The following is a 14,005-nucleotide window of genomic DNA, read 5'->3' as shown; positions in this document are numbered from 1 at the left end:
TCGGGCTGTTTCAACATGCCCAGGCCCTGCAGGCTGGCTGCTCACCTAGCGGAGTTGGGGGCCTACGGGCACAGCCTCTGTCCTGCTTGCCCTGTGACCTTACAGCTTGCTTCCTGCCTTTGACAGTGGGGGGTGAGTAGGACAGATCACCCCACAGAACCTACCTGAGGCAGCGCTCGTATGGACGTGACCCCAGCCTGGCGGTGTTGTGCCGTCTGGACGGTGGATCTGCTGGACACTCCAGAGGGCAGCTGGAGGCAGGCCCAGACCACCAGCTTCCTCTGAAAGCCACGCACACTGGTGGCCGAGTTGGCTAGGACCAGGCCCAGTGGCCAGAGGCGGATCACTGCCCCCTGGAGCTTGGTCTGGGCTGGGGACAATGGGGTGAATCTTGGGGAAATGGGATCTTGAAACGGGCGTTTTCCTTCCACACCATCCAGTTCCTCAGAAACGAGGGAGGCCATTCTGATCTTAAAAAGAAAACATTCCTTATTTATCTACCTCTTAATGGTAACTGGAAACCCAGCTATCTTTTGTAAATCAGCTTATCAAGGGGCCCGGAAAGCCTGCGGACACTGGGTGAGACCGGTTCTTCGTGGGGCAGTGCGCTTGGCCCCGTGCTCAGCCCTCACAGAAAGCTATACTTGGGCAAATTGGGGAGTTTAGGATTGTCCCGGGTCAGTCAGCTCTGCCACTCTCCCTTCACAAGCCTTCAGTACGGGTGGTGCCACCCTCCTCTTCTACCCCAGGGACAGGCTTCAGGTTGCTCGACCCATGCTGTGTCCTGCTTTCAGAATTGGCCTGTCTGGTGCCCATCGGGACCGACACTCACTCTCCACCTGCGCCACGCATGCTTGATGACGTTGGCCGCCACGTGCAGCTTCCGCATGTGCTTCCGAACCAACCAGGAGCGAGCAGCTAGGTGTGCCCGGAAACGGAGAGAGAACAAGACATCCGTGAGGGTACTGTGACCTGGCATTGACTCGGTGGCAGCAACAGCAACCTGTAGGGGTGCCCTGATTGATGGTGGTCTCCACTGAGATGCTCTGGGCGAGCTGGACAAGGGATCCGAATTCTAGGGTATGATGGGGCCTGCTGAGGCTGGGAGAGAGGTTCAGGAGAGAGGGCCTCGGTGCACCAAGTTTCAAAGGAAGCCAGTCTCCAGTGGGGTCTGGGGCCTCAGCAGCGCACCACTCCTACCTGCTTGGATGAGCACAGCAGCCCTCCTCTGCCTCTCCTGCTTGCGGTGCAGGTGCCGTCTCCAGCTGCCCTGAACACAGCGGGCACACTGCTCCAGGACCTGGGCACGCCCGCCTTCCAGAAGCTCCAGCTGGGGAAGGCCATCCACTGAGTTCCTGAGCCCCCATCCCTGCCCCCCTCCTGCGCCTCATTCCCTGCCTCCCAGCTCACCGTGGACTCGGTCATGAACACCTTGGTCCTGCCACAGTGCACGGGGACTGGTGTGGTGGCGGCTGCCCGCACTAGAGCGGGCAGAGTGTGGAGAATGTCCTGGAGGAGAGGTTCCAGTGGGGCCTCCTCAGTGTGAAGGGGGTCTTCTGGGAGTGGGAGACAGGGCCACATCAGCACTGCCATCTTCGCATGCTCCTCTGTCATTCTGTCGCCCGGCCTTTGTCTCCCCAGCACTCAGGAGCCCCTCTCCTGCAGTGCTCAACACGAGCCGACCAGGCTGTTTCTTTCTGGTTGTCCCAGGAGCTCAGGGACAATCTCGGGATCCCCACAGGTCCCTTAGGTGGGCTGGCCCAGGGTGCTGGACGCATGCTCCGTAAAGCAATTCCTCGCAGCCAGAAGTCCCGGCTGCTTGCTCTGCTGCATTTGTTTCCAAGACCTCAGCCATCCTGAGCCAACAGGGCCCTCCCTCAGCCCACAGCCTCCCTGCCAGCAAAGAAAAACCGCAGAAGGGCCAGGTCTATCCCCTGCGCCTCCCTCCCGCACCTCCTGGGTGACTCCTGGAGAGGGCCAGTTACCTGATGGCTCTGACCACCTCTAGCCGCCAATGCCTGGGTGAGACAGGGGCAGCCAAGGGAGACCCCGCAGATGAGAAACAGCTGCAAACCAACCAGGGGCCAGAGGGGCTTTGGGCACAGAGCAGGAAGCAGACCATGGAGAGAGGGGGAGAGAGAGGGGGAGAAGGGGAAAGGAAAGTGACAGTCTGCCTAAGAGAGAAGGTGGCAGAGTGGAATAGTCTGTGGGGTACAAGGGGCCCAGTGGGGCGGGGGAGGGCAGGCGGGTATCCAGCCCAGTGCAGCCTCCTGTCAGCCCTTGGCCTTTGCTTCCTGGTCCCTGGGCCATCTTACTCCCAGAGCTTCGCTATTTTTACATTCTGACCGTAGGCTAATTGGGCCACAGGCCAGGACGCAGGCCTGGGGTCAGCAGCGCCCCAAGCCTCGGCTCCTTGTCCTTTTCTCTCTAGCCAATCATGCACACATTGGTCCATTTCTTCTTTCCTGACTGCCCGGCCCCAGCTCCACAGCGCCTTGGCCTCCCCTCCGATCTCGGCCCTCATGCATCAGGTGAGTGGCTTAGGGCCCCCAGGAGTGGCTTCCACGAACTCGGACATGCAAAAGCCCTTTGTTTGCTAATCCAGTCCATCCTGATGCCTCCTCCAGGAAGCCTTCCCCAATTCCCACTGCCAAGCACTAGCGCTACGGCAGGATCCTGCCCACTTTCCACCTGGGTTATTTTCTTCGAGTCGCTTCTCCCACTGAAGGCAGAACTGAATGGCCAGCCGCCCTGGAGCCTCGAGGGAGCTGGAGGTGGGGGGTGGGAAACCGGGGCTCCACAGAAAACTGGCAAGTGGACGGCTCACCTGAGTGTCCTTGGGCAGGACATGGGCGGTGGGGGTCAGGAGATGTGCGAGGGCGGAGCCTTCTCAGCAACTTATATCGGTGCACAAAGTTCCGGTGGGAGACCCTGGAGGAGAGACGGAGAAGTTGCTAATGACGTGAATTGTGGACCAGACACATTGAGCCGCTCAGGTTAAGAATCTTGTTGGAAATCTTCAACCTCCTGGTGCTGGGCCGCTGAGTGGTGACTTGCTCAGCTCTTCCTGCCGCCTAGGTGGCTCTTTAGAGGCCCGGCAGCTTCCGTTGCACTCGGGACAAACTGCAAAACCCTCCAGTGACTCACAGGATCTTTCGTGCCCTCCTCCTGGTCCCAGCATGCCCACCCTCAGTGCCCCAGTCACTCCAGGGCCCCTCACTTCCTAACCTGTGAGCCTTATGGTTGGTGGCCTTGGGCCCGCTCCAGAGCGCTCTACCCTCCCCTTTCATCTTTGCTGCCTGCTCCTTCCTGCCCCATGGGCTGGAGGATGCCCTGTCCCATTAGTCGATCCAGTAGTATTTTGGTATCCTTCCTAGCACCAAATACATGAGGTTTTAAAAGTTGGTGGGGAAATGCACTGTAAAAGATTGTACTGGTTTTTCTTGTTGCCACAAGAATACGTGTTCTAGGAGGCCAGAAACACCTTGGCTGTTCACTTATCAGTGACTGCTACAGAAGGGCGCCCAGGAAACGAATGGATGTGACTGCCCAGTACGTAAGCATGGCGTACATGTGCTTCTTTATGAATCTGTAGTGAACAATTGCACATTTCCCCCTCACGTCAAAGGTGCTGCTTGGTGTGGCACCTGTCTCTCTCCCAGCCCGAGGCACTTTGCTGCAGAATCAAGTCTCCAAATTTCTGGTTGCCAGCAGGGATGGAGCACCGGTGAGCACGGTAAGCCTGGGCTTACAGTGTTCCTCCTGGGCACTCCACTCTGCCGCACTGCTAGGCTGAGCTTCGGGACTGCCCCCTCCCTGCAGCCCTGCTCACGCTCACCGGATGGGAAAGCCGGCGGCACTGATGTGCACGGTCTCCACGAGGCCACAGGCCTCCAGCTGGCTCAGGACCTGCAAGGGTGGGGAGACAGGCTGGGGACTCGCTGCATGGGGCGGGGGGTGAGGGGGGGGGCGGGCTACATGGCCTCCAACACCTTCTGAGCAATCCAGGGACTTAGAGGAGCTTCCCTCTAGAAAGGGTCCTGGGAGACCTGAGTCTCTCTGATCTGACACATGGCTTTGCAGACAGCAAAGCTCTGCCCTAGCACGTCCATCAGCTCCTGAGAACTTACTAGCTCACAGCCCAGCCAGATTCGACAGCGACTCCTGGCTGAAGGGCAGAGAGGTGACACTGAGAAGATCCTTGTGACTGGAACAAAGGCCTTTCTCACAGGAGCGTGGCTCTGGCTGTAAACCAACCCCAAGGCCACTGTCATGGATGGAATTGAGTCCCCTCAAATATGCCTTTTGTTTACAGTGGTTTGACAGTTAAATGATCCCTGCGACCTGATGTGATCTAAGGGGATTAAGGGTGGGATGCAATGCGTGTAATCCTGTCACAGTCCTAAGGGGGGTTTTGCTGGAGTGTGCCTGCTACTCCTCCTGTCATGTAAGAACGTGATGGAGAGAGAGGTGAGCAGAGATGGGGATCTATAACCACCAAGAGCTGGGAGTGGGACATGTCCTTTGGACCCCAGGTCCCTGCACTGAGAACCACCTAGATCAGAGGACGAGTGACACCAAGGAATCTCAGGTCCACAAGGACCTTTCTCTCCCAGTGGCCTCCCTGAGAGCTGGCGTCATGCAAGGATAGCCCCTCAACTTTGAGAACACGCTTCTCTTTGGTAAATTGTCTGCGTTTGTTATCTCGAAGAAGCCCTGGTGGCACAGAGGTTACTCATTGGGCTGCTAACTGCAATGTCAGCAGTTCAAAACCACCAGCCACTCCTGTGGGGGAGAGCTTTCTTGGCACCGGACACTACTCTGTCCTCACAAGGCCGCTGTAAGTCAGACTGGGTTAGATGGCAGAGGGGGGGAGAGAGAGAGAGAGGTGTATCGCTACTGTAGCTTCACTAGAGAACCAAGACAGACGCCTAACCAACATCCCATTGCTAAGTCGGCCCCCAGGAGTAACGAGCCGCTGCTAGCCAAAGGGTGCTTGTGTGCAAAATAAAACTAAACCAAAACCTTTTACCTCCAGTCAGCATGCATGGAGTGTGACATTAGGCCCATCCAGCCAATCAGACACAAGCCCCGTCCTCTGAGCACCTAGTCTCTTGTCAGCACACAAGTAGAGCACAAGATGGATCAAACCCTGACTTGCCTTTGTGGCTAGACACTGCATGGCACAAGATGGTCTGCTAGGGCAGGTGAGGCCTCGCCAAGGTCATGCCCAGTCAGAGGCACCTGATGGTCCACTCCCCCCACCCCTGCCCTCTCCAGTCCAGGGCCTGGGTCACATGGCCCCCAGACAGATCTGCCTCAGCCTAGGTTAGTTGCCTCAGCCTAGGTTAGTTACCTCAGCCCTGATGAAGGTCTGCGCCTGGCCCTGGCTGTTGGGCTTGATGCAGCGGATGTAGTGGGGGGTGGTGCTGTGCAGGACGCACAGGAGCTGCTCCAGGGAGGCCTGCATTGGGAGAGGGGGGTCAGGCCTCAGGCTGCCAGGAATCGTCTGCGCCCTTCTTAGAGGCTGGACTCAACCAACCTCTGCTCCTCCTGGCCTGCAGGTGGGAGACTCCTGTTTTGGGATGACTCTGTGACTTAACTGAGCATGCTCAGAGCAGACCACTATTCTCCTCAATTCTCCTGGCTCTCCCTTCTGCCTCCAAGGACCCTTTACCTGTTTGGTCTCCCTGCACCTGGTCTCAGTCACTGCGCCCCACCCCCCAATCCCCTTTTCCCCACAGCAATGTTCCTAAAAAAAGAAATGGCTCACACAGGACTACCACCAGCCCCCAGGCATGCCTGGCACTGAGCTGCTCCTAAGTGCTGGAGGTGGTGTCGGCCCTCACTGCCTCAGTCCCATGCAGACTGGGGCAGAGAAGAGCTAATTACCACACCTGTATTTCCCAGAATTTGACCCCAAGGATGTGCGAAGAAAGCTGAGACCTGATGGATGTGTGGATGGGGAGGAATACGCCAAGAAAGGAGGGGTGGATATGGGAGTGCGGAGGGAGGGAGGGGGGCGGGGAAGGCAAGTGGTGCAATGTGTACAAAGGCTGAGAGACAGGCAGAAGTGGTAGGGAGGCCTCTACTGGGACCCTCATGGCCCTGGGCTGTCATCTGTCTGTGGCTTGTCTTCCCCACTAGATTTGCTATGCCATGCATTCAGGGACCACATCTCTGGGCTCCCCACGGCCACCTACAAACAGCAGCAACTCTGGGAGGGGCCTGCAGAACCCGTGACACTGACGAGTGAACATGCGCTCCTTGAGGCCCACCTTGAACTTGGACACCACGGTCAGCATGGGCATTCTGCTCTGCCCAGAGGGCTCCTCCTGAGACTCCGCTTTGGGATTAGCAGGAAACAGTTCCTTGAGCAGGGGGTCCTGAGACTGCTGGAGGAGCATGGTCAGCTCAGGGGGGACAGGGTCCTATTGGGAAGGAAAAGGCAGCAGGTGAGCTGCCACCTGTCTGTCCACAGGCTGGTCAAACACCCAGTAGCAGCGTCCTCTGTAGACATGTCAGGCCTAAATTATAGTAGTGGGCCTGAAGATTTCTGGGAGGTCACTCAGGAGGGTGAGGACCGGTGGCGGGAAGCCTTAGCCACTGGCTACACCCCAGCTCCCCGCCTGGGCAGCACTCACCTTGTTCTTCTCCACCAGGCCGGTGGTGAGGTAGCACACGGGGCCGGCATAGTGCACCACGATGAAGCTGGGCTCCCGGCTGAGCTTGTTTGGGCCCAGGCATGGCTGGCTGGCCAGCGCGCTCTCGATGCGAGTCTGGAGCTGGGCTGCGCTACTCGGCCGATTAAGGCGGCACTCCTGGGTGGGCCAGCAAAAGGCCATCAGCCTCTTAAGTCCTCACATTCCTCCCATCCCAAGGCCCCAGGACAGTAAGTGACCCCGAGACAAGCCCGAGGGACTAGCAGATGCAGGGAGAGGACCAGCCCAGGAATCAGCTCACCAGCTGACCCTCTCACCTCATTTAAGAGGGAGCAGATGCTGATGGGGCTCCCCTCGAGGAGATCCAAACAGCTCTGGTTGTCCTGGTAGTTGACAAACGACCACTCAAGGCCCTCCGCTGCGTATTCTTCCTAGAGGGGCGGGGGTGGGGTGGGGAGGGTCAGGAGATGGCAGCCCTGGGTCTGAGGCCCAGAGAGCCCAGGCCCCAACCAGCCTCAGTACCACAGCAATTCCAGCGTATTGGGCAGGAAGACAAGGCTGCTAGTCAGTCCGTGAGAGGGGCTGGAGCCAGGGAGAGCTGGAAGGAGTCAGAAGGTGCCCACCTGCCCGCCCCTCACCTGCTGTGCTCTCAGGTAGTGAGCCACAAAGTGTTGCTGGAGCTTCTCGTTGGCATAGTTGATACACAGCTGTTCCAGACTGTTGTCGGGAAAGGACTCAAACCCATACACATCCAGCAGGCCTGCGAGGACGGCACAGGGCCGCTGTCAGGAGCTGGGTGAGGGCAAGGGCCCTACAGAAGCTCAGAATGAATGGGGCATTCAACAGGGGCAAAGTCCCAGGGAACACTTTGGAAGGCCCTTGTCTCTTCCGCCCAGTTGGTGGCCATATCCCACCACTTGGGAAATAAACTTTGCTGGGCCCTTTGAGCTGCCTCTACCTGTCAGTGCTATGCAGGCTTCCAGGATTTTGACTTCAATCATGCCACCCACATCCTTTCTAAGCTAGTTTACCCACCACTGCTACCCTCCTGAGCTGGCCTAAGAGACGGGCCAGCCAGACGTGGCACTAGCCCTGGAGAGAAGAAAGCCTTCCTCAGCCAGTGGGGTGGGGAGGTGTGGAGGATGAGGAGCCCCGGGCCTGGGGAAGGGACACAGTGGGCCCGGGGCCTCTGGCAGGGTGAGCCCAGCTACCTATGAAAGTGGTCCAGGCGTCAGGGGCTGCACAGGTACTGCTGTTGATCACGGCCACCAGCCAGTCAAACAGCCTGTGGAAGGGAGGGCTCTGGTGAGCCTGAGGGGTGGCAGACTTGCTTCAGCAGCCAGGGTGCCACGCCTGGAAGGTGCTGGGACTGAAAGCCCTCTTCCTGCTCACCTGTAATGACCTCGAATACCTGCAGGGGGCGCTCAGGCACGCTCACAGGGACCTTGCCTGTCTCCCAGTGGGACTGACAAGCCCCAGGCTACCTGGGAGTAGGCCCCATGTGGGCTGAGCCAGTGGGCCCGAGGGGCTTGTCCAGAAGGAGTTCACTGTGGAGTCCACCAGTGGAGTTCCGAGCCCAAGGCCCTGCCACCTGCCCAGCAGGGCCCACCCAAAGGGCCTCAGCCACCGGAAAACAATGGCACCTTCCAGGCTGGAGCCACCTGGCTCAGAGAAGCCGCCGTAGTCGCTGTACAACACGAGGACATGTACAACCTTAGTAAGGGGTTCCTTATCCTCTTCCGTAAAAGAACTACTCAGCGCTCTCGTTGCAGCCATCCACTGCTATCCAGAGAACGCTTACTCATGACAACCCTCGAGGACAGCGCTTCTCAGCCTTCCTCACGCCGCCGCGACCCTTTCAGACAGTTCCTCCTGTGGGGGGGACCCCCAACCATAACATGAGTTTTGTTGCTACCTCATCACTGTCATTTTGTTACTGTTAGGAATCGGGTGACCCCTGTGAAAGGGTCGTTCGACCCTCAAAGGGGTTGTGCCTCACAGGTTGAGAACCGCTGCTGTCTGATGACCAGTTGCTCCTTAAGCTTCTGGAGGCTGCATCTCTGCGGGAGCAGACGCCTGCCTGGTCTGTGGAGCGGCTGGTGGGGTCAAACCGCGGATCTTTCAGGTCGCTGCCCAGCATTTTAACAACTGCGCCAGAGCTGCTGCTTCCTTTTAGCAACAGGGGTTTCAGCTACTCCGTAAGGTACTAAATAAAAGGGCTAACTGACTCCTTGGCAATGATCACAGACAAGTCACCCGCTCATCGTCCAGGGACCGACAGGCAAAAGCTGCTACCAACCAACCGGGAACGAGCTGTCTGGAATCTTGTTCCAGCGGTGCTCTCAGGCTCATGGTTCTTTGAACCCAAAAGGGCCCCAGTTCCACGAGCACACGTCCGTCCGTACTGTACATGTATATTACATCCTGTCCCACTGTTTCACAGAACACGGGCCTGCGGCTTTTTGCAGAAGCCTGGACGAGGGGCCAATCCGAAGGGGCTCTGACTTGTGGTTTTAGTGTGGGTGAAGCTGGGTGGCCTAAATTCCACATGGCCAGTGGGCAGAGGTGCCCACGGACACACACCAGGCTGATGCCCATGCCTGTCATCTAAGGGCCTGGAGTGGCCTTGCCAATGGAGTGCTGTCACTTCAGGGCAGGCTTTGGTCCTCTCCCTGAAACTCAGTCCAGACAGAAGTCTGGCAATGTTGTCACTGAACGTGCTCGCTCAGGGAGTCTCCTGCTGCCCCCTCGGGGTCCGAGGGCCTGCGTCTACTTCCCCTCCCTTGCCTGATGGTGGCCAGTCCGGCCCAGAGAGGGAGGAGAATGTGTGGGGGCCAGGGCAGCGCTCACCGTGCATAGACCAGCTTGGCCAGACAGTCCCTGCGAGTGTCACACTCACGACGGGAGCAGGGCTTCCGGAAGAGCTGCCGCTGCCTGCCCGCCTGGATGGTTCGGATCCTCAGAGTCTCCAGCAGTGTGTCTTCTGGGAGGCGCAGCAGCAAGGCCGATGTCCTCACAGAGCCTAGGAGAGGCAGGGACTCCTGAGGCAAATCACCCTGCTCCACCAGGCCCCAGCCAGTCACCACAGGGGCCAGGCCTGGCCTGGCTGGGTGGGGGACACCTTGGTTCTGAGGGACCAACAGCCTCACTGAGGGTCCCAGCGGCAGAGCCAGGATGTGACTGCCGTGTGTGGGACAATCATTTCATAAACTTGCGTGTTTGGATCTGTGTAAGGGGGCCCAACGGCTCCCTCACCAGAATGGTGCGAGGAGTAAGCTGCCCGGGACAGACCCCGAGAGTTCATCTCGAGTTTCCATGATGGCATCAGATTCAGGGCTCAGGCAGCATCACCTTGACAGCAACTAACAAGCCCCCTACCCAGCCTCTCATGTTGAGTAGCTTCCTAGGAGGCCCCACCTGGCCCCTTACCCTTGGCCTGCTCCATCAGCTGGCAGGGCTGGGCTTCATCCTCTGAGTTGGCAAACTGCGTGTTGCCCAGGTGCAGCAGGCCGGCAAGGAGCTGAGGAGAGGAGGGGTAGGGGAGTCACTTGGGGCCAAGCTGAGAGCAAGCAAGTGAGCGAGTAAGCGTGTGTGGGCTCTTTCCTGTGGACACTCAGGTGCGAGTGCCTGTCTCCCACTCACTTGTAACCTCCCAGGCGGTCTAATTATGTCAGTAATTTTGTACCCAAAGCAGTACATTGTTTTGCATAAAATTTGTTTCATATTATAGGCCTGTAATTCTTAGGAAATTACTCTTTTAATCTCTCTGGTAGACATTCCAGGTATGATAAATAATACACTAATTCATAAATTATAATAAAAATAATATATTTTTGTCAATAATGTAATCAATGTATCGCTCAATTCTGCGAGTAATTCTAAGCCACTGTTGCTGTCATTTATCTGGTCTGAAACACCATTTGTGCTAAAGTGACACTTTTTTGATGCCATGGACACAAAATATCCAGGCAAAAATTTTTCCAAATGACAGTAAAAGGGCAGGCAGGGCACTGGAGACTGTCAATGTAATCCTCACTGTGTGTGTATGCCTCTTTTAGACTTGCAGTTTTGAATTTCCCGCCCATTCCTCCCCTGTGCGGGGACACTGCACGCAGAGAAGGGAAACGAGGAAGTCCGATTGCTCTGTGATCCCAGCGGAGGGCACCGCAGGACCGGGGAGCAGATATGGGACTTCTCTGCAGTGTAATCCCGAGGGCGGCTCGGGGTTACCCCTTCTGACAGTTAACATTTACCCAGTGCCACCCTCAGGATTACCTACAAGCAGGTTGGGTCTGCAGCTCGGTGCAAGCAAGTCCTGAATTACCTGTGACAGTTTTCAGCACCCTCCCCAGGTGTGCTGGGAGGACACTCACGGGGTGGGAAAAGCACATGCCCGAGACCACACAGGTGGTTCAGGGAAGGACAATTGTACGTTAGATTCCTCCTACCTTCCCTCCCTCTGGTGCTCAGGGTCCCTTAAGGGAACCTGTGGGCCTGACTTCTAGAGCAGACTTGCCCCTGCTGATATGCTCAGGGCTGTGGGGTCACACCCCTGCACGCCCATGTGCGCATGAATGGGGCAGAGGGGCATGTCACCCAGTGTGGATGCCTCACCCTGGGCGTGCTGTGTGCTCCCCTGGCCCAGCTCGGCCCTGGTGGTATCCACCGGGCATGACCGCCTACCCGGCCTAAGCAGCTCCCACCTACATGGTGGTAGAGGCTGCTTCCCACTGGATTGCCCACGCCCTGTAATGGCTTCTCTGTCCCTCCTGCCAGACTGTGCTCAGGTAGGATGGTGGGCAGGGGAGGGGCCCAGGTCAGTGGTGTCAGCAGAGGCAGATGGGGGAGGGAGGCCACGAGTGTGGATGAGAGGTAACAGTGTGCCCGGTCTGGGCAGCATCCTGACCAGAGGTGGCGGAGGCTGCTAGGAGTTGAAAGCACTAAGTCTGGTGCTCTGTACACCCTCTGTACCACGGAGGCATGTCTGACCAAGGGCGGGGCGGTCTCATGCATGAAATGGGAACCATCGCCACACACATCAGACTGTTAAAAACGCCAGCGACTATGCCTTACATACAAAGGGGAGGACAACAGCAGCTCTCTTTCCGGGGTTGTAGAAACCTGACCCCACCCCCGAGCTCTGCCCCCGAGAACACTGTGCTTGTGTGTTCTTCCACCCCAACGACACCACCCTGTCTCCAGAGGTCACAGAGGGTGGCTGATGTGTTGGGGACAGCACAGCAGGGAACAATTACAGGACAGGTCCTATCAAAGGTCCCCCACCAAATGTATGGGGTGTAGCTTTTCTTCTGACCTTAAAGATGTTGCTCTGGGTGGGGGTATCGATGCCCAAATGGAGCATGGCCTCTCTGGTCACTTCAAAACAATCCTCTGAAAAAGAAACCCAGGCCCAGCCCAGGGTCATGGCTAGAGAGTCACAGGGTGGCAGGGTCAGCCGAGGGGCTGGGTGAGGAGGGGCCCTTACCTTCCAAAGACCTGTCTGAGTTCGGCAGCCAGGAGAAGGTGGCCCCCTCAGGGAGGTGCCACTGCAGTCTCTCCTGTGCACTGGCTCCCTTGCAGATCTGTGGGCAGGGGCAGGGTGGGGAAGGAGCTGGGTCTCAGGGAGCTCCGGGACAGGATGAGGAGTGAGACATGGCTGAAGGCCAGGTAGAGAGTACAGGATAGGCCCGGGGCCAAGAAGTGAGCAGAGCCCTCTAGAAGGTCGGTGAAACAAACTCCCCAGAAGCCTCTTCCCTGAAGACCACCCCCCCCCCCCCGAAGCCATTCAGAGTGGGGGACCATACCACACCCTTCCCTATCCATGTCCAGGGGAGCTCCTAGTCTAGCCTGACTTCTGTTGGGGGAAGCAGAGCTGCCAGTCTGGGCACTGTGGAAGGAGCGGAGAGGTAGGGGCCTGGCATGGGGCAGTCTGGGGGCCCAGACCTGGTAGAAGATGTGGAAGTTCCTCTCCCTGGGGGCCTGGGACGCCACTCGAGTCTTCTCTAGCAGGTAGGTCTGGATTGCAGCTCCGGCCATCTGGTGGGCCCTGAGCACACACAAGCCAGAGCCCACGAGTCGCCCGTGCAGCCTAGTCATTACCGTGTGCCAGGCCACAGCTCAGAACCTGCCCCCATTAGCTGACAGTGGCCTGCACCAAGTTCAGGTGGGAAGGCCTCACAGTCCAGCGAGGCAGCGGCTGAACTAAAAGCTCCTGAGCCAGGCTGGATCCAGAAGGCATACATCAACCAGAACCTGCCCACTGCAGGGCTCTCCAGCTCAGCGACCACCCTGAGGGTACACCAGTCCCAGAGGCCCCTAGACATGCAGGCTGGGAAGTGAGGGGGTGTCACGGCGGTGGTTCAGGCTGATAGCACAAACCACATCCCTCTCGAGTTGTCCTGCCCAGAATCCATCAGCAAGCAACTGTTACCTGTTCAGCTGGAGCTGGATGAACTTCCCAAAGCGACTGCTGTTGTTGTTCCTCAGAGTGCACGCGTTCCCTACAGAGAGCCCCACGTTAACACTGCCCCCATCTTTCCCGTGTCACAGGGACAGGATTGGGGGATGGGCACTTGGGGCTCAACACGGGACAGTCAGGAGTTAGGCGAACTTGTTGGCAAGGGACTAGGGTAAGCAAGCCCGGACAGTCCACACTGCCTTCTCTGAAGGAGTTGGAAGCAAGCTGTCTTACGGGCTTAGTCAGAAGGCGCAACGTCTGGGCGGTAGTCATAACCAGACACTAGACGCTGTCCTTGCTTAGACAAGTCCTTGAGCTCTGTGGCTATTGGGAAGCTAGAGGGCTAGGAGTTAGGTTAGATGGGCCCAGGGTGCCCAGGCTGGAGGGTGGAAGGTGACGGGACGTCCCTCTACTGGGGGCAATCCTGAGGGCGGTGGTGGGGGACCCAAGGCAGTGAAGCGCACGCTTCTCCAAGATCCCGCTAGCTGTCCCCAGGAAGGGGGCAGTCTTTGACAGGAGTCAGAGGCACTGTGTAGACAGCACCCAGCTCACCAAAAGCTTCCATGACGGGGTTGGAGTTCAAAATCCGCTGTTCGATTCGCTCAGCCACCCTGTGGCTCTCCCAGGATGTGGGTGAGGAGGCCACCACAGCATAGAACTTCATGAGGCAGCGAGATGTCCATGTCTGTGACAGAAACAACCCTGTGGGAGCCGTGCCCAGGTCTCTCCCACTTCCTGAGCCTTGCCGAGGGACCAGCGCCCACCACAGGCCTCCTTGTACCCAGGGGTCAACGGGTGACTGCTGGATGTAGCTCAGGCCCAGAGCAAGGCACTCCCCCCCCCAGGGTGCCAGCGCAGTGCTCCGCTCTGCTGCAGAAGATGCTGA

The 14,005-nt window shown here is 58.0% G+C and overlaps 1 protein-coding gene across 4 annotated transcripts in view; it reads right to left on the bottom strand.

Moving 5' to 3' along the window:
- Positions 1-14,005, bottom strand: part of MYO19 (myosin XIX) — a 28,142-nt gene that overhangs the window by 1,449 nt on the left and 12,688 nt on the right. For 3 of the 4 annotated variants that reach the window (XM_075561467.1, XM_075561468.1, XM_075561470.1), the window contains 19 exons: positions 13,672-13,804; positions 13,093-13,162; positions 12,606-12,708; positions 12,148-12,244; positions 11,977-12,053; positions 10,092-10,182; positions 9,513-9,684; positions 7,874-7,947; positions 7,301-7,422; positions 6,980-7,093; positions 6,645-6,821; positions 6,279-6,431; positions 5,357-5,464; positions 3,839-3,909; positions 2,828-2,931; positions 1,411-1,556; positions 1,201-1,330; positions 833-918; positions 165-470 (listed from right to left, as the gene is read on the bottom strand). In XM_075561467.1, coding sequence (XP_075417582.1) covers positions 165-470; positions 833-918; positions 1,201-1,330; positions 1,411-1,556; positions 2,828-2,931; positions 3,839-3,909; positions 5,357-5,464; positions 6,279-6,431; positions 6,645-6,821; positions 6,980-7,093; positions 7,301-7,422; positions 7,874-7,947; positions 9,513-9,684; positions 10,092-10,182; positions 11,977-12,053; positions 12,148-12,244; positions 12,606-12,708; positions 13,093-13,162; positions 13,672-13,804 — 2,334 coding nt within the window. The remainder of the gene's footprint in view (positions 1-164; positions 471-832; positions 919-1,200; positions 1,331-1,410; positions 1,557-2,827; positions 2,932-3,838; positions 3,910-5,356; positions 5,465-6,278; positions 6,432-6,644; positions 6,822-6,979; positions 7,094-7,300; positions 7,423-7,873; positions 7,948-9,512; positions 9,685-10,091; positions 10,183-11,976; positions 12,054-12,147; positions 12,245-12,605; positions 12,709-13,092; positions 13,163-13,671; positions 13,805-14,005) is intronic. The other variant, XM_075561469.1, reaches the window with a different exon arrangement.

This window comes from Tenrec ecaudatus, chromosome 10 (genome assembly GCF_050624435.1).
Source record: "Tenrec ecaudatus isolate mTenEca1 chromosome 10, mTenEca1.hap1, whole genome shotgun sequence".
Classification (NCBI taxonomy): Eukaryota; Metazoa; Chordata; class Mammalia; order Afrosoricida; family Tenrecidae; genus Tenrec; species Tenrec ecaudatus.
The sequence above is the reverse complement of the archived record's forward strand: the minus strand, read 5'-3'. Positions and strand labels throughout refer to the sequence as shown.